General features: G+C 43.7%; 1 protein-coding gene across 1 annotated transcript in view; it reads right to left on the reverse strand.

The window, feature by feature from the left end:
- Positions 1 to 1,155: 1,155 nt before the first annotated feature.
- FAM171A1 (family with sequence similarity 171 member A1) overlaps positions 1,156 to 22,192 on the reverse strand; it is a 126,513-nt gene continuing 105,476 nt past the window's right edge. The window contains exons 6-8 of the mRNA XM_043882900.1: positions 8,347 to 8,463; positions 4,855 to 4,969; positions 1,156 to 4,161 (exon numbers count right to left, since the gene is read on the reverse strand). Of these exons, the coding sequence (XP_043738835.1) occupies positions 2,454 to 4,161; positions 4,855 to 4,969; positions 8,347 to 8,463 (1,940 nt within the window). The 3' untranslated portion in view covers positions 1,156 to 2,453. The remainder of the gene's footprint in view (positions 4,162 to 4,854; positions 4,970 to 8,346; positions 8,464 to 22,192) is intronic.

Consider the following 22,192-nt stretch of genomic DNA (forward strand, 5'->3'; position numbering starts at 1 on the left):
CCCTCCCCCAATCTTCCTGCTGAATCTCACATCATTAGCACTGATAGGTAATGTGTTACACAGGTAACATGCATTGTAAATGAAGTTCTTCTTGTTACTAATGCTTTAAGGAGATTTTGACAGTGGCAGTACTGCAGGTTGAGCTGCAAATGGGTGGAGACCTCTTGGCATTCCCCCATCACCTATGTCTGCCCTAGTATTCTTCCAGAGGCCACTTCTTTGGAGGGTAATTGACAAATGGTGCTTACCTGGAGTCTTAATGGTGTCTGCCAGGGTTCACCTGCCACCTACTGGTGAGAATGTTTACTTCTAAACAGTCCCTGACTTGTTAAACCACAGACTCCCATCTGTTCAGATACTTCAAAACACTGTCAGGGAAATCTCTCAACCATTTTAAAAGCAAAATACTAAACATCGACATTTGAGAATTAAAATCATAAAAATCAGCTTGACTTGTTTTCTGCCTTGTGGAATTCATGACTAAAGATTTTATAACGAAACTAGCTAGCTTTACTTATTTCCACTGATTTGTTCTATATTGACGATTCCATGAATGATTTTGATTAATAGTTTCACACATCTGGGATGGTTCTGGTCATTTGAATGACATCTTTTTGATGCTGGATTAATACTGAAGAAAAAAAAAAAAAAAGAACACACCAGTTTCTTGTAAAGTACGGAAACACAATAAAATGTTCCCTTGTTTTCTTGAATGAAACTGAACAGCAAGGTGGGCTTTTAGGATTTCACCATTGTGTCAATTCCTAGGTGTCTTATGTGTTAGTTTCTTTTGTTTAATTTTTATTGGTGTATAGTTGATTTATAATGTGATAGTTTTAGGTGTACAGCATAGTGAATCAGTTATACATATATATATGTATATATATATATATCTCCACTTTTTTAGATTCTTTTCCCAGAGTATTGAGAAGAGCTCCCTGTGCTACATAGTAGGTCCTTACAGTTTTCTATTTTATATTTAGTAGTGTGTATATGTCAGTTCCAATCTCCCAATTTATCTCTCCCCACCATAGGTTAGTCTTTGAATGTAAGTCCAACAACTGGCCTTTCAGACTGCCAAGGAATGAAAAGAGAATTCTTAATGGCAACTCTCTAAGTAATAATGGCTCAGAATGAATGAAAAGGACCACAAGATAGGGTTTTTTTTTCCTTCAGAGTTTATTCTGAGTTTTCATTTTTGGATAATCAAGCAGCTCTTTAAGGAGAATGCACAGAAGAGTCATTCTGGCACTTTTGGATAGTACATAAGATTTGTTTAATAGTCACATTCAGTCTACTTGCTCAGCCCATACTCCGTGTTTGGTGAGCAAGATCAGCCCATAGGATTTCAGAATTAATACGTAACCGTATATACAAACAGCCAATAAAACCATAATGGTGCCTAGCGGTCAGAGGGGTGGCGTGGGGGAGGGGATCACTAAAGTGTCCTCTAGGCTAGCTTAGCTAAACAGAATCCACGTCACACGTGAGGACGAGAGCATACACTGAGCTGAAATGAGACTTCTGAGCACAAATGGGCACTTGGCAGCATGCAGTTGAAAGAAAAGGGGATTGTTTAATAACTTTATAAAATCCAGGCAGTTCAATCAAAGAAGTTAAGAAAAACAAACAAAAAAAGCAAAGTAAGGGACTGTCTGTCGTCACTGTAAAAAAGGCACTTGGAGTTAATGGGACCAGAATTGAAGGACTGGCAGCTGATTAAAAACTTCAGTACTATTTCATTAAAAGGCTTGGATGTTAAGAGGTGACACTCAGAAGTTCCTGAAAGGTGATATCGAAATAAACCACCGAGAAGCAGAACAGGTGACAAGGAAGGAATTAAATCCTTACAACCCAATTGTGTGTGTGTGTGTGTGTGTGTGTGTGTGCATGTGTATCTGTAAAAAGCAAATCAGGAACGAAATCTAACCAAAGCTAAGCAAAGTAAGACCACGAAGCAGCGATGCATAGTTTTCCTTTGAGATAATGCATACCTCCAGACACTAAGTGCCAAGCTAATTTCTCAATAATAATTTCACAGGAGCATTATCATGATAAAATGGATTCAAGCAATGCAAAAAGAGTTCCTTCTGTTCCCAGAATCTGGAGGAGAACTGAGGTTATCATCAGAACCTAGTGACATCCGGACATCACGTGTGGTTTTTCAGTGTCCTCCAGGGGTGGACACATCAAGTATGGGGAACGACACTGACATTCAGACAGACACTACGTTCAGCCCTCTCCCTGGAGGCGAGGCATCCTGTATCATCATCCTTTCTTCTGAGTAAGAACTTGACTTCCTAACACTTAGACAGCGAACAGGGTAACTGCAGAAAAAAGTCCACTGCCCACGGCAGACGTGGCTCGACTTCCTCCACAAACAGGTAAGCGCTTCCTTAAGAAAGAATTTTTGGCAACTGGATCTGGTCCCGGGTTGGGTGGCTCTGGACCGCTCATTTGATGTTGAATGCCATCAAGGGTCTCTCCTCCCGTTTCTGCCACGGGCTCTTCTTGTCTTCGCCCTGGTCGTCGTCGTCCTCGTCGTCTTCCTCATCCTGCGGAGCGGATCGCCTCTGGTCGGGACTGGCCGCGGGCTCTGGGGCAACGTCCGAAGTTCGCTTCGTCGTCTCCTCCTGCAGGCTGGGCAGCTGGCCGCCGCTCCTCCGGCTGGAGCCGTCCAGCAGGCACCGCAGAGCACTGTCCTCGGGCGTCCCGGCCGTGGTGCCGGCCTCGCTGCCGCTCTGGTCCATGTCCTCCACGTACACGAGCTGCGTGTAGGCCGAGCTGTCCGCGGCCCTCGACTCCTTCTGCGGATGTTCCTGGACGGGTGGGTGGTTCTGCGGCAGAGTCGAGGGGTCTCCTCTTCCCTTCCGGGCAGATTTTGGTTCATTCATATCCACGCCAGAATCCAAACTGGCATCATTGCTTCCGTTCCTCCCTGCTCTTTGGAGATCAATGTAGGAATGTCTGACGTGCGCGTTGGACCGGCCATCCAGGGAGACGAACCAGGCCCGGGGGTGGGGAAGGGGCTTCCCACCCCCGAGCTCCAGCAGCGCCTTTTCTGTCAGAAGCTGGACCTCGCTGTTCATCTGAGCCAAGGCCGCGTCGTTCAGAGATGCTGGGATGGAGAGCGACTCCGACATGGATGCGCTCTGTGGGGTCCACTCCCGGGCGCCCGTGTCCTGCAGGTGCTGCTGCGAGATGGCCTGGCAAGAGAGGGGCTGCGCTTGGATCTGCGCGGAGGGGTGTGGGAAGATCCCTGCGTGCGGGCTGGACAGCTCGGCCTGCAGCCTTTCAATCTCCAGCTGCGGGTCGGCTGGGACGACCAGGGGCTGGCCCACGTACGAATGGTCCCCTGGGAGTTTCATGTAATGAGCCGGTATGACCAAGGCGGGTAATACTTTCCTGTAAACGCTGTCATTGACCTGGTCCACGGAACTACAGCAGATCAGCTGGCCGGGTCGCGGGAAAGAGGTAGGTCTTTCCAGGTGGTCCACGGATCGCGACATCATACATTCAGTAGGTCTGCGCTCCAGCAGCTGGTCTTTCTCCGGAGATGAAGGCGCGGGGTACATGTGTTCCTGAATGGTGAGCTTACTTCCTGTGGAGATGTGGGTCACGGAGGCCTGACTCTCTCTGTCCTGCTTTTCGAATAAAGGCTGAGAGAGCATTGCGTTGTAACTCCTCCTATAGTCACTGTTGCCAGGGGACTCGTAGCCTTCCCTTTCCATAGATTTCCTAGCCTTTAAGGGGAAGATCTCCACCGACTTATGGTAGTCTTTCCCCAACGTCCCACTTGGTGTCAGGTTATCAAAGGAGATTTGGCTTTTGTCCTCTTCCTTATGAGACAGGAGTTCCTCTCGGGAGCTGAACTCCTGGGAGGTGCTGTAGGAGAGCTTCAGCATGGGTGTGTGCATGTCCACCTCCCCGTTGGAAGACATCATCTCTAAATGGACTCCACTCATCAGCTCCTTTGAGCCCGGGGCATCCGGCGGGCGACCCTGGCTGGTGACAGAGAGTGGACCAGGGAATTCTGATTCCCGACGAGCAAACAGCAGGTTGATGTGTGACATGGAAGTCGACTGATCCCTTTTGGAACTCTCCAGGGTGGCAGGAAGCTGCAGCTTTCTATGGTGCTGGCGGGGTTTCAAGCACTTCCGCCTGTGATCAAAGATACAAACCCCAAGATTAAGATATCAGAACAGTGAGGGTTCCAGTCTAAACCTAATTCTCAGTGCCCACAGGAAGAAACAAGACAACACTAGTCAGCAACCAGAAGCCTTCTCACCCTATACCCTCAGCTTTGTTTTGATGCTGAGGGCTGAAATCTGCAGATTGTACCCCAAATACATCCACATTATTCATTCAAAAGCAGAGTCAACAATAAACATTCTTGCAAGTCAGCCAGATGAGGTGTCACAGAAAGAAAAGTTTGGCTCTGCCTTGAGAATATCATCTCTTGATTACCACTTAGGACCTATTCTGTGGGAATTGTGACAACCATTGAGCTTATTATGACTCCTCTCTAAAAGACATTACACACCGTGTAATATCTCACTTTGCCTGCAGCTTATATGACAGACATTCAGTTCTTGCTCAAAAATTTTTTTTTTAAATATTTATTTATTGGCCACACTATGTGGCAATGTGGGATCTTAGATCCCCAACCAGGGATCGAACCCATGCCACCTGTATTGGATACTCAGAGTCTTACTCACTGCACCACCAGGGAAGACCCTTAGATACATTTTTATGAGAAATAAAGACCTCAACTCAGGAAAGGACCTCAATATCAATACTTGTGCAAGAAATTCCAAGTTAAAAAAAGACAGAGCCCCAATGATAAAACTTTACCTGCAATAATATAAAAGGAGACACAGCAAAACCAAAAGAATGAAAGCCATTCCTCCCAAGATGGCCAAAAGAAAGACTGTATGATACGTGGTGATGTCCTGTGTGACAACTGGACCTGGAAGGTCAGAAAAGGGCATTTTAGATTTGTAAACACCTTTCACTAAAAAGAGAGCATAATGTTTTTCTTCTTCCTTTTTTCTGGCCATGTGTCATGTGGGATCTTAGTTCCCCATCTAAGGATTGAACACGGGCCCTCGGCAGTGACAGTGTGGAGTCTTAACCACTGGCCCGCCAGGGAAGTCCCTTTTTTCTTATTCTTATTGGCTGGAGTGTGGAACAGGGGCCAGATGCAAACACCCTTTAGATGTTGTGCCTGCAGCATCACCATAATTCCCCTCAATGGAAAGGGACCAAACCATGGCCAGAGCACTGTGAACACTCAAATTCTGTATGTTGCATCCATGGTCCCTCCTTAATCAAGAAGAGAGCCGCATTTGGTGCCATGTTCATCATTCTAAATACATGACCTTTGAAAATAAGAAAACTAGATACATGAATCATTTCATGAGTGGGACTCATCCACTCACAGACATGGCATGAACACCTGGGGATTTTATGACACTGCAGAAGGAAAAAACAAATCAAAACACAAAATTTTACTCACACTTTCCCTGGGCAATGATTACTATGTACTGCGCCCTTGGCCTTAACAAATCAGTTGAAATGTATGAAATAAATTTACCATGACTTAAAAAAATCCACAGCCTATTACAGGGATATCAAGTGTTTCTAAAATGCCTCCCATTAAAAAAAAAAGAAACATCTTTCTAGTATCTTTTCAAAATGGCTAACCTGATGTGGCCACAGACTTCTCCAGAACTTACAGACAAGGTGATTAGAACTAAACCTATTTTCTCTTTAAGTTACCTTGGGAAGAATCCCAAGAGGTAGTTTAACTTGCTCCTTATATTCAATAGCAGTAAGAATCTATCTTAACATTGCTAACAAGGGATTGACAGCAATAACGAAAATCTCCCCCAAATTATAATGTTTGGGCACTTACTGGTGTCTAAGTATGCAGACAGTGCACCAAAAGGTGGGAAGGAAGGAATATAGTTATTACACATAACATCAGAGGAGCATTGTTATGATTATTAAACACCATAAAGACCCATTTACTCATTGATTTTTGATATTTTAAGGGATACATTTCTTTAAAATCTTTAGGAGGTAAGTCTCTTAAGCTAGATAAACCCAAGGAGACTTGTTGATTTTTGAAAATAGTGACATTCCTTAAGTTCAAAAGACAACATCATCCTCTCCCAACTATAAATCATTTCAATGGGGTGAAAGTGAATATTTACAAAAGTTGGAAAAATTACTGACCACAATGGCCTTAACAGTTTACAGCCTTAATTGTTCAGAGAAACAATTTTTCTTTTTTTTAACACAGAGCAACCCCACAAACATAGGTAATACCTTGGCAGGGGTCATCAAGAAATCTGAGGTACACGTAAAAATCATTTCCAAATAATGGAAGCTCGGTCCTTTAAAGTACCTAAAATGTTATTATTTTATTGAGTTGGCCAAAAAGTTCTTTCAGGGTTTTCCCTAAGATGGTATGGGAAAACCTGAATGAACTTTTTGGCCAACCAAATATCTTCTGCTAAATGGAAATCTTTATAAAGATTTCAGTTCCTTCTTAACCAGAGAATGAAAGAGAAAACTCTAATTATTTTCTTATTGGTTTTGGCTTCATGAAAGCACAGCATTGCTGTGATTTGTTTTAATAAAAGTGATGACTATGAGATTACCAGTATATATATTCCTATATTAAATGCCACCAGGGTTTATACACTATATGTTTTTATGGCCTTTTGTCTCTTCATTGCTCCTCAGCAAGCTTGGGTCAACCTACATCTAGTAGTCTAGTTCTCTTTCTCTTCTTTACAGAAGTAAATTATTAATCTGTCACGTAACACATCATCAGGGTTCTTGGAAATAGATCTAAAATAAAATTTAACTTTAATGCACAGGTTTTGTAGTCTCTACTTTGGTTTTTAAGGACTTTCTTTCTTTACTCATAATCATATTCTAGACACTTCAGATTTGGAGACTGGGACATTTATGTACTCACTTCATGCCCACGTGGCTACAAGAACAATACAGTAAAGGGAAACACATACTCTTAAAACCTAGATGTGAAGTGTACATTTTCTAAGGGTGGGACTATAAAGTAAAGGTAACAGATTTTTCAACACCCATCTCGGGTTGGCCTCTATCAAATCAGTTACTTTGGGAGTCCTAAGTGTTCATTCCAGTGATAATTCCATTGATAAAATATTTTGTACTTCCATTTTGGAACTGCCTTCATGGTTAATTGACAAGGGTCAGCTTTTAATCATAGCACATCTTTTTAAATAAATATTTAAATTTTATTTTTATTTTTTTGAGGCAGACCACTTTTAATGTCAATATTGAATTTTTTACAATATTGCCTCTGTTCTATGCTTTGGATTTTTGGCCTCGAGGAATTTGGGCTCCTAAGCTCCCTGACCAGGGATCAAACATGCACTCCTGCATTGAAGGTGAAATCTTCACCACTGTACCACCAGGGAAATCCCCAGCATTTTGACCTAGCTCAACTACTTACTTTATTCACCAATCTTGGCGGTCGGTGAGTTTTAGATATGTCTAAGAAAAATCAAAGGGACCCTTGAACCCTCTGAGCATGAAGACTGGCCACCCATGAAGAGTTTCACTAAGGATAGCAGTCCAAGGGAGACAGGTTCTAAAGGCAAGGCATTGTGAGTAATGGAAGCCGTCACTGGAAAGACTTCTCCTAAGGTAACTATTTTGAAAAACAAACAAACACAAAAAACCCCAGCAATTCTAGAATACTCATAGGGATAAATCAGGGTGGTTAGGTTTAAAAATAAATTTACACTTTCAGTGAAAATATTGGTGAAATTAAATTTTAGTGAAAACTATGAGTTAATTCATCTATCCTGAATGGAGGAATATTCTTTTAGACATAAAACAACAGGTTTGCTTTTAAACCTTTCAGAAATGCCCAGTCAAGTTTTTTGCCCCAGGAAGCCTGCAACAGTGACTTGCTGCTGGTCCCTCTAGTGAGTGCCTTTTCCTATGTCCTCTCTTCCACGAGGCCACAGCTGTTTCAGGAATTAGGGAGGAGGTCTGAACCACTTCTGTGGGCTTTAGATTAAGAATTCCCTATGGCAGCTGTGTGAGCAGAACAGATTTGAGACAAGACTATTTTCTTTGCATTATTCTTACCCCGGAAGGGACAGTTCCAACCAGAACTCCCCGACCCCCACCAAATACCTTCTTCTCATCATTTGATTTTTCACACATTCAACCATATTTTAAAAAGATGTGATCTCTCTGCTGAAGTCACTTTAAAAAGCACAGGTAGCCTGAACCCTCAAAAAAACTGGTTGCCATCAGTGCAGGTGTTGGGGATCCTGTTACCTGGGTTGGGAGGAGACATGGCAGCCACCCAGTACCCCAGCTGAGGGGCGATGTATGTCCACGTCAGCTGACTGCCTTCCTGGTGCACGAGGCCAAGACCGCTCTTCAGCCACGTTCCTGTGGGATGTGGAAAAAGGCTTCAGCCAGATGCACGCAGAACTCCTGGTTAAGGCTTAAACACATAGTACAAATCACCTTAAGTTTCCCATTTAGAACCCATCAGAGAGCCAAAGGGTCCAACTCTTGTGGAGCAACTGCATCTAGCTTTCAGGAAAGCGTTTTTCCTTGCCTTCCTGATTACATTACTCTCAGCCACTTTATCACAAGTCCCTTCTTCCAAACACAGATAATTTTAGCAGAAGCCTTTGGAGTTTACTCGTCTGTCACCATGGCCCATCTCCCCCAGAAGCCTTTGGAATTTAGAAGCAGAATAAAGGCAGCATAGAAACGGTTGATGGGAGGGGAAAGAAGAGGGGAAACTCCAATCCTGTTTATATGCCTTATCTTCAAACAAGTGAACGGATTTCCTATCTGGAATCGCAGACTGGTGGGATCAGAGTTGCTTCAGGAAGTTCAAAAATATATGTACAGAGAGACTCTTTGGTCCCATCTTTGCAAATTCTAACCCAGAAACCTGGCTCAGGTGAGTATTTTATGAAGCTTCCAGTTGGCTCTGATGCTGAGAGACACCGAGTGAGTCCAGGTCTGTGCTGCCTTTCAGTTAATACTTTAAAGAGTATTTCACATGAGTGAGCACCTACTCTGTGCTGGCTCGTCACAGCAAAGTGCTTTATACATGTCATCAGGAGTTTCACAACGACGCTACAGAAGAGGACTCATTTTCCCCTTTTAGACACTGGAGACTGGTGAGACATGAAATTCTTCTGAGCCATCCCAGGGGTAGAGAGCAAAGCAGGGGCAGAGTAGGTCTGTCTGTCCTCAAGATTGGTGCTATTTCCTCTACTCTGCCCTGCTGCATCCCCTGCTGAACTTGCCAGCATTTGACAGCATTTTCACTTTGTAAGGTTCCCAAGGAGAGTGCTGGCTAGGGCCCCCACCAGCCCATGCACACCCACTGGACCCACCAGCCCAGACATATGGGTCACTTACACAGAGCTCCCCCTATGATTGATCACCCACCCCCTGAAATGGCCATGTGTGGATTCCTGTCCCCTCCAGGTCTAAATGCATCAGCTATGCACCAAATATTCCACCTTTCGGTCTCCAAATCCCTGCCTTTCCTAGGTATATACACACACACCACTGAGCTTCCCAGATGGTGCTAGTGGTAAAGAACCCACCTGCCAATGCAGGAGACATAAGAGACTCGGGTTCCATCCCTGGGTTGGGAAGATCCCCTGGAGGAGAGCATGGCAACCCACTCCAGTGTTCTTGCCTGGAGAATCCCACGGACAGAGGAGCCTGGTGGGCTACAGTCCATAGGGCTGTGAAGAGTCTGATATGACTGAAGCAACTTAGCATGCACGCACAAGGTGGCGAGAGTGGATTTCCTTCCCCTCCGAGGAAAAAAAAAAACAATACTTGGCAGGGCTTCTAGGGCCTATCAGTTGCCATAGCAACATTCAAATGTATTGGGTGGAAAGGTGCCCCAGCATGCCTCCCATCCCTTCCCCTCCCTCCCTCTCCCCACGTTACTCCTCCTTCCTCCCCCCAGCTTTCCTCCTCCTCCTCTTCCCCCTCCTCCTCCCCTCCTCCTCCTCCTCTTCCCCCCTTCTCCTCTTCCCTCCTCACCCTTCTTCCTCCTCTTCCTCAAAGACAGGAGTTGAACAAAGAAGGAAGATGGGGGAGGCCAGGCATCAGTGGGTGCTTTGTATTGTCCGACCTCCCCATGCAACTGGCTGAACCATGGCTCCGGAGGATTTCAAGTTAGACAAGAAGATAAGCTGGAAGCTCTATAACGTGAGTATGAGGATGCACTGGCTGAAGAGCATCAAGCCAGAGATGGTCCAGCCACTCTGAGCTTCACATACTCACTCCAGGAGTTGCTGAGGAAATGGAGACCAGGGCATGTGACACATGCAGCTAAAGGGGTTCTGTGTTGAGTCAGAAAGTCTGCCTGAAGGCAGAGAATGGATTGTTTGCCACCGCTTCCGGTTTTCCCCTGGGGGAACCCGCGATGTTTAGCTCATGACTTACACACCCCACCCCACTCCCACACGCTCTCCCACAGGAGCGGCCCCGCCAGGATCTCCTATCAGCCAGGAAGCGGCCTGCATTCTTTGGTTTGCAGTTTCCCTCAGATTAGATTCTTGAGTCACTGCTCTTCAAGTGGAGCGGATACAAGGTCAGGCTAAAAGGACCCAGAGGAAAAGAGATGGGGCTCAGAGTCCTAATTCCTGTTGATCACTCAAGGGAAAGCCACCTACCTGGATGGCTGGCTTTTGCCCTGGCTTTCTACAGCACAACACAGCCGCATCAACTGGAAATTGACTTTATTTTTAATATTTATTTGGCTGTGCCAGGTCTTAGTTGTGGCATGCAGGATCTGTTAGTTGTGGCATAAGGGATCCAGTTCCCTGACTAGGGATCGAACCCTGGGACCCTGCACTGGGAGAATGGAGTCTTAACCACTGGACCACCAAGGAAGTCTTGGGAATGAACCTTTTTTTTCCCCCCAGAAATGGACTTTTAAAACATCTCCCAATTACACTAGGAACAAGCCTACTGAGTGGACACACACCCACACCCACACACCCACACACCATACAGGCACTCTAGCCTATGATGCTGGTGGGAGCCAGAAAAGCCAGAAAGGCAGAACCCAAGCTGCTTTGGGAGCACAGTGAGGAAGGAATGCCACCTGGGGATGAGGTGGGCTCTGGTGAACAGGCAGGACTTCACATGGGGGTGGCGGGTGGGGGCGAGCAGAGAGGAAGAGGAAGGAACAGACGCATAGAGGGATGGAGAGTGTAGCGGGCAAGCTTGATGCATGATGCCAGGGACAAGAGGGAGGGGGCCTGGGGAGGGCTGGCGCAGGGGCCCCAGTGCCATTAGCAATGAAGAGCCACCAGGACCTGTCCTTGGAGGCACAAAGGTGAGGTCAGAGCTGTTCCGACCGCCTGCCCTCCCCAACTCCTCCATCCCCTTAGCTCTTCCCAGGTTGGTCCTCCCAACACACACTTTTACCCGAGTCCATGACTTTGCCCTCCACTGTTCCAACCTCATGTGCTTTTCCTCTCTTCCTAAAACTTACCCATCCTTCAAGATTCAAGTCACATCCTATTTATCCTGAGTCCCTCTTGCATGTGGGGGCCTTCCAGGTCCCATCAACCTCAGGGCACATGTTACTACATCATCTGTTTTCCAGAAGCATACCTTGCCTAAACTGCTAACCCCAAGTCCTATATTCCTTCTGTCTTCTCAGCGCCCAAAAATATTCCTGGCGTGGGAACATGGTGGTATTTGAGTGTGAAAGCCAGACGTGCAAGCCCCTCCCCTGCCAAATAATATCAGATGACCTTCTGTGCAAAGCTGGGTGTGGTTGGCAGGAGAGATCTCCTTACAGGAGTGCAATTAAGCTTGGGATTCTCCTCTTTCCGACCAGAGAGAACAAAGCCAGCTGGGAAAGAGGCATTTATTTCGGACTAAGTTTTCCGGAAAATGTACACGTGTTCAGTGAATAGAGAGGGTGACGCCGTTTTAGGATTCAACAATCATGCTGTTATTGGCAAAAACTATTTCCAAGCTTTCTGTGTTTTGAGGGAGGAAATTGGCTGCAGGGAACACAAGAATTAATTAATTGTGTACCAGAAACATATGCTTCTTATCACTGAAATCCTGAGGGTGTGGGATGAGGGTGTTTTCCCACCTGAGGAACTACACACATAAGAGATTCTTGTACTCGTGAATGGGGAGCCGGTGCCTGGAATGGAGGCAGGACAAACAGACCTCTGCAGAGTCTCTTTTGTTGAGTGGGTTATATGACTGCCGGACCTGCAGCCAGCGTACAAAGAGCGGGGACTTCCCATCCCTGTGGGCACCTCAGCGCTGCTCAGACAGATTAGGGGAAGATCCAGGTTGCTCCTGCTTAGAGATCTCCACGTGCAAGGTCTCTTGCTTGTTCTCTTGCCTCCCGGGTGGGGCCAGCCTCTGGACACTCCTGGCTCAGCACAGTTGCCCGCAAGGCTGTCCAGGTTAAGCTTGTCTCCTCTGTGGCTCGGACATTAGCGCAGCGCCTGTGGTCATAACAGCATAATGGGCCTTCCTGCCGACTCTCTCGGGCTCTTCTTCATGAGTGGGTCGTCCAGGCAGGTCTCAAGGTGGGTCATCTGGTGATGGTGTGCAGGCAGGAGGACTCCATACTTCCTCGTGCCCCACGGCACCAGCCCGGCCAGGTTGCCACCTTCATGCACGCGGCCACTGCCCAGGGAGGGTGGCTGACTGTGAAGTGGGTGTGTCAGGAGCAGGCGAGCTGGTGGCTGCTTGTGTCTCTGTGCTGACGGAGCTGAGCTGTGCCAACTACTGAGGCTGCATGTATGTGAAGGTGGGAGAGCCATTCTGTGGCATCACCGCGGGAATGAAATCCCGTGGTACTAAAATTTCTAGATCATCAGCTTCCAAGTGGTTGTTAAAGCATTTGAACTCTTTCTCTTTAATGGAATCTTTGTATTAAGACAATTAAGAAATTAATATATAAAACAGATAAACAGATAAAAGACAAGCTTCTCTGCAAACAGATGGAGAGAACCCCCCCCCCCCTGCAACCCCCGGGACATGTCCCGAACATGGTTTAGGAGTTATTCTTCCATAGAACTTGGGTCAGATTTGCCTAAGTTTGAAAAGGCAGTTTTCTATAATTCTAAAAAGTGTTATTTACTCCAGCCTCATAAAGTAGAATATAATTTTGATTTTTTCATGGTAATTCAGGGTCATTGTTATGATCAATTGATGCAGGTCCTTAAATATTGACGCCCTTAGGTCCCTACAGAGGAACAAAGTTGTTTGCTCTCATACTAAACAGTTTCAACCATGGCTGTGTTTTTCTTCCTTCTCCCACTTCCTCCCTCCCCTCCCCTCCCCTGCCCTTCCTATTGGCTTTTACCAGCTCTTCTCTCTCACCACCACCAACTCCCAGATCCCCACCAGGGAACCAGATAGCCTGCGACATGAAGACTGCATCTAGAATAAAGTCCACAGGCAGCCACATGAGGGACAAATCCAGCCGTGGAGCTGAGACTGTGAATCCAAATTCACTACTTTGCTTCTTCAACACACACTCGCAGATCAGTTTTCGTCTGAATTCTCTAGAGTGAAACCTCGTGCAAGGGAAAGATTCAGAGATCCTTTCAAGGAGAAAGACTTTAGTTACCTATACAGCTGGTAAGGTTTGTTGTGGGTATAAAGCACCACGAGGTCTTTACTTGGAAGCTGCACTGAACCACAATGCTGATTACACACAGTAATTGGCAGGCTCAGAAAGATAACGCCTTACATATAGCTTATAAGATCTGATGGGATCTCTTAGCAATCACCGGGGTGCCGCTTTCTTGCTTGGTTACCAAGCAAGAATGAAACCAGCCTTTATTTGCAAAATATAAAGAAGAGTGAGTTCAAAAAATTTTAAACAAATGGCGATTCAAAGGGAAAAGAACTCTAAAATGTGAAAAAAGAGCTCCAAACATAATGTCTAATTAGAATATGACTGATAGGGTTCTGATTTTCCTTGCTTTTCCTGACTGGCCCACTTATTCTGCCTGGATGCCTCTATTTTACCTGCTGCACAAGCTCATCTCAGGATTTGGTAACAAGCAGAAAATACTGTTAGGAGGAGCACTATTGGTTTTGAAAAGGAAACTGTAAGTGAACAACTTGCCCTTGGAACAGATGACACATTGAAGCTGGCATCCTGCACCTCAGCCCGTATACAGAGAGAGACTCTTGCAATGGGACTTGTGACCATGTCACACCTTGGGACACCGGGCAGATGAAAGTCCAGCACGATCAAGGATCAACTGACAGCATGGACAATTCGCCCTTCCTAAGATAACACCTAGTGTGAATTCCAGCTCTGTGGATACTCGAGGAGGGTCCAGCTTGGGACAGGCAGTCCCTGGTGGCTGCTTCACACTTCCTTTGTCACATAAAAATAAATGCTTCATCACTTAAGCACTTGTAGTTGAGGATTCTACCAACATGCACAGCTAATGTATTCTTTTTTTTTTTAAGTCTGTATTGAATTTGTTACAATATTGTTTTATGTTTTGGTTTCTTGGCCATGAGGCATGTGAAATCTTAGCTTCAAGACCACGGATTGAACCCACACCCCCTGCATTGGAAGGTGCAATCTTAACCACTGGACTGCCAGGGAATTCCCCTAACATATTCTAACTGATGCATTTTTTTTTTTTTTTTTTTGTGAAAGAGTCTGCAGTGAGTTTGTGACTAGGTCTATAAGCTGGGATGCGAAGAAATGTCACAGCCATGCAGAAAATCCATCTCAAAAAAGTTCTATCAATTTAAAGGTGAATATTCACTGTAAAACAGAATGTTTCTATTTCTATGACTTAACTGTTCACTGTGAACTATTTGGAAACGTTCATGGCAAGATGTGAGAACATACACAAGTGCATGACACATGCATGAACTTAGATGGTAGGAACCTCTTTCTGTCCTGCCCTTCAACTGTTGGTTTTGGCCAGTGACTGTCTCCTCACTTAGGCTGTGGTGACTTTTGCTGAATAATAGATATCATGGGCATTAGCTTGTTTGAGGGCAGACTTCTTAAGAGAGATATACTGCTCAGGTCCAGAGTGAGTGCTTATTACTATTACTACTTATAATCATAACCACTCCCCCCCTCAACCCCGCTTCCAAGTATGTTGCATTTCTCTAGAAACCAGCATAGACTTACTTCCCAGGATTTCCATCTGCATTATCTTAAGCCATAACCTCTACTGTATTTTTCTACCAGCTGCACAATCAGAAGTATCAAAGTCTGGGTCTATTTTATCACATGCTTTAACAAAACCTTAGTGGGATGAGATCACCCAGAAAAACCAGAAAAGCCCACCAGCCTTTAAGTCACATTCATCGGTACAGCAGAAATAGTGACACTGCCTATTTTTATGACATTGTGGAGCAGGCTTCTTTTTTCCAAATTAAAGTCTATGCCTTTGAATAGTATGTTCCCTTTCTTGGAATTATTTTTCCATGAACTCTGTGAGGAGGATACATTCCTTGTCAATTACACTGCAAAGTATTTATTTACCTGGTGGTCAATTATCTAACCATGCTAGTTGAAAGCAATGGAACTGAAGAGTGAAAGTCATATACAGATGGTTGGATTCCTATAGCTTCAGGCAAGTACATTTTGGGACCAGTTTAAAGAAGAATAAAATTAACGGCAACTCGCTATAACCAACGACCTTCTGTTCAAAGCATAAAATCACAGGTATAATGAATGATTAGAAATTAAAACAAGAAGTGCATCTGTATTCAGCTAGAACATATTCCCTGGGTATTTTCAGGGCAAATTTTGAGGAATAGATTCTTAAAAATAAATTTGATCCAAGCAACTGATTTTTTTTTTCTCCTTTAAACTTTAGCTGAGTGATCACAAGGCTTACTGAAACAAATTTTAGGAGACAGCAGTAATGGGAAACCGTAAAGCTTCTGGCAGGGAGGGCTAGACAAAGTGCATGCCTTAAATAGGTAGCCAGAAATATTAGCATGCATAATAGCATTAATAAAATTTAATGAGAGAATTTTCAATTTACAATAGGTATATATAAATTCCCAGAAAGTACTATCAGAGTGGAGGCTAATTAAGCCCATATGGAGAGAAATTTTGTTCATTACCCACTAAATCTAACATTCATCTTGCAATTATATGTCAGATGGGGCTGGGTGAGGTACACAGTCCAGGATTTAGGAGGCATGGCCACTCATCTTCAGCATTAGGAGACTCGTTCAAAACGAAGGTGGCAGAAGACAGTGAGGTGACAAGCATCTGGACAGATGTAGTAAGATGCTCTCAACCAGAGCTTTGTTCAAGAGCTTGGTATAAGGAAGATCTTGTTCAAACGCATATTCTGATTCAGTGGATCTGGAGCAAATCATGAGGTTTGGAGTTTGAATAAACTCCCTGTCCAAGGATCACTCTTTGAGTAGCAAAGCTCCACATTATTTGTACTTTTGTGGGTATGGTGATTCTTTCAGAAAACCCTAGAACCATTTCCTACAGTGTTGCCGGGGTTCATGAACTGGGTGGCCAGTACTTGAAGCAACTTCAGAAATATTTCTAATATATTTCATGAGTAATCTAGTCACTTGTCAGACGACCGGTTGGAAGTTGACACACATCTGAGTTCACTCCATAGGCTGCAGCGCATGAAGGCTCAGGGCCTCTGAGTGAACTGGCTACTGTAGGTGTGGCCAAATTGGTTCCAATCTGGGGACCTTTGTGTTGACTATTTTTTTTCTGCCCAGAATGTTCTTGCCCCCCAAGACAGTCCCATGTTAGGTTCCTATGTGTCTCTGGCATCTCCGCTCAAATAGCACTCCTCCAAAGCCTCTGTCCAGCCAATCATTCTCCCTGACATCACCCTGCTTAAATTCAATTGTCCTACAGCACTTACTTAACGCCAATAAAGTAAACCGGTTCATTGTCTGTCTCCTCCATTCAGAACCAAAACTTCATAATTACAGGTGCCTTCCTTGACTTGTTCTGTCATTCAGTTCAGTTCAGTTCAGTTGCTCAGTCATGTCGGACTCTTTGCGACCCCATGGACTGCAGCACGCCAGGCCTCCCTGTCCATCACTAACTCCCGGAGTTTACTCAAACTCATGTCCATTGAGTTGGTGATGCCATCGAACCATCTCATCCTCTGTTGTCCCCTTCTCCTCCCATCTTCAATCGTTCCCAGCATCAGGGTCTTTTCAAATGAGTCAGTTCTTCACATCAGGTGACCAAAGTATTGGAGTTTCAGCTTCAGCATCAGTCCTTCCAATGAATATTCAGGACTGATTTCCTTCAGGATGGACTGGTTGGATCTCCTTGCAGTTCAAGGGACTCTCAAGAGTCTTATCCAACACCACAGTTCAAAAGCATCAATTCTTCGGCACTCAGCTTTCTTTATAGTCCAACTCTCACATCTATACATGGCTACTGGAAAAACCATAGCCTTGACTAGATAGACCTTTGTTGGCAAAGTACTGTCTTTGCTTTTTAACATGCTGTCTAGGTTGGTCATAACTTTCCTTCCAAGGAGTAAGCATCTTTTAATTTCATGGTTGCATTTTTTTCCGCAAAAAGCCTAGAACAGAGTAAAATCTGGCACAAAGAAGATGTTCACTATCTATTTGCTATAATGAGTGAATTGTTCAATTTTTTAAAAGAGAAGCCAAGAACAGAATTCCCGAGGAAATCTTTCAATATTTAAATGTTGGCAGCAAATTAAAACAAAACAAACAAATAAATGCCCCCAAATCAACTGTATGGGCCAAACAAAACATCTGGGAATGGATTGTTGTTCTGCATCCCCAGATCCAGTCCATTATTCTGTTAAGCCACATTAAGTCTTGGCATAGAAGCAGGAATGCACCAAAATCTGATATTCTAGAACAGGAAGAGGATTTAAAGTCTGAAGGAAATTGTGTTTTGAATCTCCCCTTCTCCATCCCTAGGATAACATACATGTGTACCAGGTACTTCCCTGTGCTGAATCTCAGCTTCTTTCTGATTAAGAAAGAATGTAGGGTTGCTATGAAAACAGTGATGAAAAATGTTGGTTTATGATCCTACCTGTTTTACTAATGAATAAGCTCAGCTGAGAATGAGTAGACCAAAAAAATATATACTTTCCCCAAATGGTCCTATATTTCTTCCCCTCCAATTTAGGTGTATTTCAAACCGCTTATTTGAAATGGCAAGTTGTAATGCGCGGATCAAACCCATGTCTCTTGCACTGACAGGTGGATTCTTAACCACTGGAGCACCAGGGAAGTCCTGGGTATTCAATTTAAAGATACTAAGGCTTCACTGTACTTGTACATCTTGTCTGTCTCCCTTATATCATGCTTTACACAAAATGCACAAACTGAATATGGGCTGAATTAGAACAATGATGATTATAATAATGATTAATGCTTACAGAACACCTTACTCAGTACTATGCACCACTGTAAGTGCTCTCCAGTCTCAACAATTTTATGAGATGGGGATGATAACTATTATTCCCATTTTATAGATGAGAAAACTGAGGCCCTGAGAGGTTAACGAACCTGCTCAAGATCCACAGGAGCCAGTGTTTACATCCAAGCTGTCTCAACTGCTGGGCTACAGCCTGCCTGTATTCTATACACTCCTGCCAAATGGCTGTACAACCAGCGCAATTCCTGATCTATCAAAAAGAATTTTACCTCTTAATTTCTCATTTCAGTGGAGACCAATGAAAACAGAAGCTATTTTTTAAAACATACTTGGCTTTAAAATAAATGATGGCAGCTTTGCCTTCCTAATTATTTTTCGCCCAGGCCGATCTCAGAATGAGTATATTATTAATAGATGCAGTGCTTCAAATCCAGGCCAAAGGACAGCAAAGCAAGAAGGTTCTGAGGATCCCAGGTAGTGGGGAGAATATACACCTGCCACAGATAATCCACAAAGTAACTATTCTATAGGTGGTAATTAAGAGTTGACTACAAAAGACATTTTCTTTTAGGAGGAACATACTGATCTATACACTCTGAGGCCACAAAGTGGGCAGCCATCATTTGTAAAACTTGCCAAAAATTGTTCCCGTTCAACACCAGCATGAAAAGTTCTCCTATAAAAACTGGACCCTTTAGGAAAATTAAGTCTCTAAGGATAGGATTTTGAAACAAAAGTGGACCTGAGCTATATATGGCTACAATATAGCTAAAGTGATGGTATTATTTTCTAAACTTTCCCATTTTTTTTTTTGTTGTTGTTGTTGGGGGGAGGGGGTGGCTACAAACACAAAAGGCTTAACAATTTTTAGGAATGGACTGATAGTACAAGAGTGTTTTTTGAGTTGCTAGGCAACATCAGGAAACAAATGTCCATGTTCTGAGATCACTCAGCATTTGGTCTCCCCGTGGGCAGTGTATGTGTTCCACGGCCAGACTCCGTTCCACTCAGGCAACAGGGGTGGAACATCCCCACTGTGATGCTGATGGTCTGGAGCAGCCAAAAGACACCAATCTGTGTCTCCAAAGCAGGTCACAGTTCGCTGGCTACCTGGCAGCTGAGATCTCCGGCCTAAGTTTTTGCTGGACTGGCATCATTAATCCAGATTAAGTCTTACACTTTTAATCGTTCTTTTCTGTTACTTCACTTCAATTAGCTTTCTCTACAGGTAAATTATCTTTTTCTTCCCCCACTATATATCTAAGGGAAGCCTGATTCACTGGTATGGGCAATTTTTTAAAAACTGAAGTACACATGTGCACATTACATTTGAGAACACAGGGACTCTTTTCCTGAGAATTATTTCTTTGTTTCTAAGAGATCACCTTCATTGTGAGAAGACCCATTTCAGATGATTTTTCTTAAGGATATACTGACATTGCACTTCAGCGTAAGTTTGCTTCTTTCTTTGTTTAATTCCCTTAACTATTGAGTCTGGTCTTTTTGGAAAACAAATTGTGAAGATGATATGCATGGTTCTAAAGTTAACATCACAGATGTAAATACATACTTAACTTTCAGAAACATCAATTCCTTTCTTTTGTTCTAACTTCTGCTCACACAATGCCCTATGGCTCATTCTTGCCATTCAGTCACTACACCTGTCTGGCAATTTGTCACCTGCTATGTAAGATGCATGGCTCATGGTATATACAGAAAAAGACACACCAGTAATACTATTTTCATTTTCTTAAAGTGACAAATGGAATATAGTGTTTTAAGAACTCCCGTCCCTTTCTCCCCTTGAAAAACAATGAAATGTAACAAAATCCTAGATCTGTACTTTAAATCAAGCTCCGTTGTCAGGGATAGGCTGGCCATGACTTACCTAAAAGGGCTAGTTCGATAAGCAACAGCATCAACAGTAAAGCTCACCATCTATGCAGAGACGAACCCACTACTGGCCAATTATGAGCAAGTATCGCTGAATGCCTGATACGTATGCGCCATACGTGACGAGAAGCTGGTTCAGTAACCAGCATTTCTATAGCAACGCACACTGCTCTGCAGGCTGTGTTCTGGGAAGGCAGTTAAAACTGGATTCTGCAATGTAGCTTCACTTGGAATCTGCTTTGATTTTTGTCACCTCATTAGAATGAGAGTATTCAAACCAAGTAACCCTAGTTATTATGAAACAGCAGCAACTTATCATAGAGAGAATCTTAAATCATGATTTCTCAGCCACACAAGGTCAGTTGGTCACTTTCAATTCAAACCACTGACCTGGTTTGCTTATTCATAAGTGACCGTTCCCCAGGGCATCGAATCAGATTGCAGTCTGACCACCTGGGACATGGGGCAGCCATCTGCTGTCCCAGTTTCGGGCTAAAGAGAGGAAATGCTGTAAAAATGAGCAGGCACACCATCTTTTACTGTCCTGAAAGCCTTGGCTAAGATGCATTCACCATGACCGACAAAACTGCATTTGCCCTACTGGGGAAGAAAAGCAGCTTCTTTCAAAGGTAAAACTGGCCCCTGAACATTCCTGATGAGGTACTTTATCCCATCCCCTCAGACACACTTGCATACTCAGGCCCCAGGTCCTGGCACTATACTGCTTTGTAAAAGAGACAGCATCATCAGAAGATCATGAGTTTAAGAAATCTGCTAATTCGTCAAAGGAAAAGATGTACACTCACTGAATAGAGGCCCTACCTTGTACCGTAAATCAAATGACATTTTAACATGGCAGCTGCAGCAAAATCGGCACTGCCAGGAAATGCGGCAAAAGTTTTGACTCTAATGTGTGCAAGTCAGGCTTTTTTAAAAAAATCTTTTTTCCTGAGAGTCCACACCACTATCAGCCAATTCATATTGTTGTAACATTTTTAAACAAAATCCAACTTTACTTCTGTTCTAGGAGACTATTAGTCTATTAGGTCACCCTTGGATGAACATGTGGGTTAAAATATGGAGATGATAATTTTCTTAACGGGAAATTCTTTGCCAGTTCCAAAACAAAACAAACCAAAAAAACCAGAAAAAAAAAAACCAAAACAAAAAACCCAGCTGTCACTCAAGAAAAAGAAAACTGTGAAAAACAGTAGCACCAAATCTAATCCACTCTCATGGTATTGGGAAGGGTGTATCTCTAATATATGCTGGAGAGCATGTGGAGAAAAGGGGACCTTCCCACACTGTTGGTGGAAATGTAAGTTGGTGCAGCCACTATAGAGAACAGTATGGAGGTTCCTTAAAAAACTAAAAATAGAGCTGCCACATGATCCAGCATTCCTACTCCTAGACATATATCCAGAGAAAACCATAATTTGAAAAAATATATGGATCCCAATGTTCACTGCAGCATTATTCACAATAGCCAAGACTTGGAAGCAACCTAGATGCCCAACAACAGATGAATGGATAAAGAAGATGTAGTTCAAATATACAAAAGAATATTATTTGGCCATAAAAAAGAATGAAATAATTCCATTTGAAGCAATATGGAAGGACCTAGAGATTATCATACTAAGGCCAAGTAAGTGAGACAAAGACAAATTATATTATATCACTTATATGTGGAATCTAAAAAAAGGAAAAAGAAAGTAGGTACCTCTACGTTTCTCTCATGAGTAAACTTTCAGTTATCCAGCAGTCAGAAATGGAAGTAACTGAATTAGCATTAAAATGTATATTGCCCTATAACCAAGGTGTTATCACTACGCATCAGCTGCC

This window comes from Cervus elaphus, chromosome 23 (assembly GCF_910594005.1).
Source record: "Cervus elaphus chromosome 23, mCerEla1.1, whole genome shotgun sequence".
Taxonomy (NCBI): Eukaryota; Metazoa; Chordata; class Mammalia; order Artiodactyla; family Cervidae; genus Cervus; species Cervus elaphus.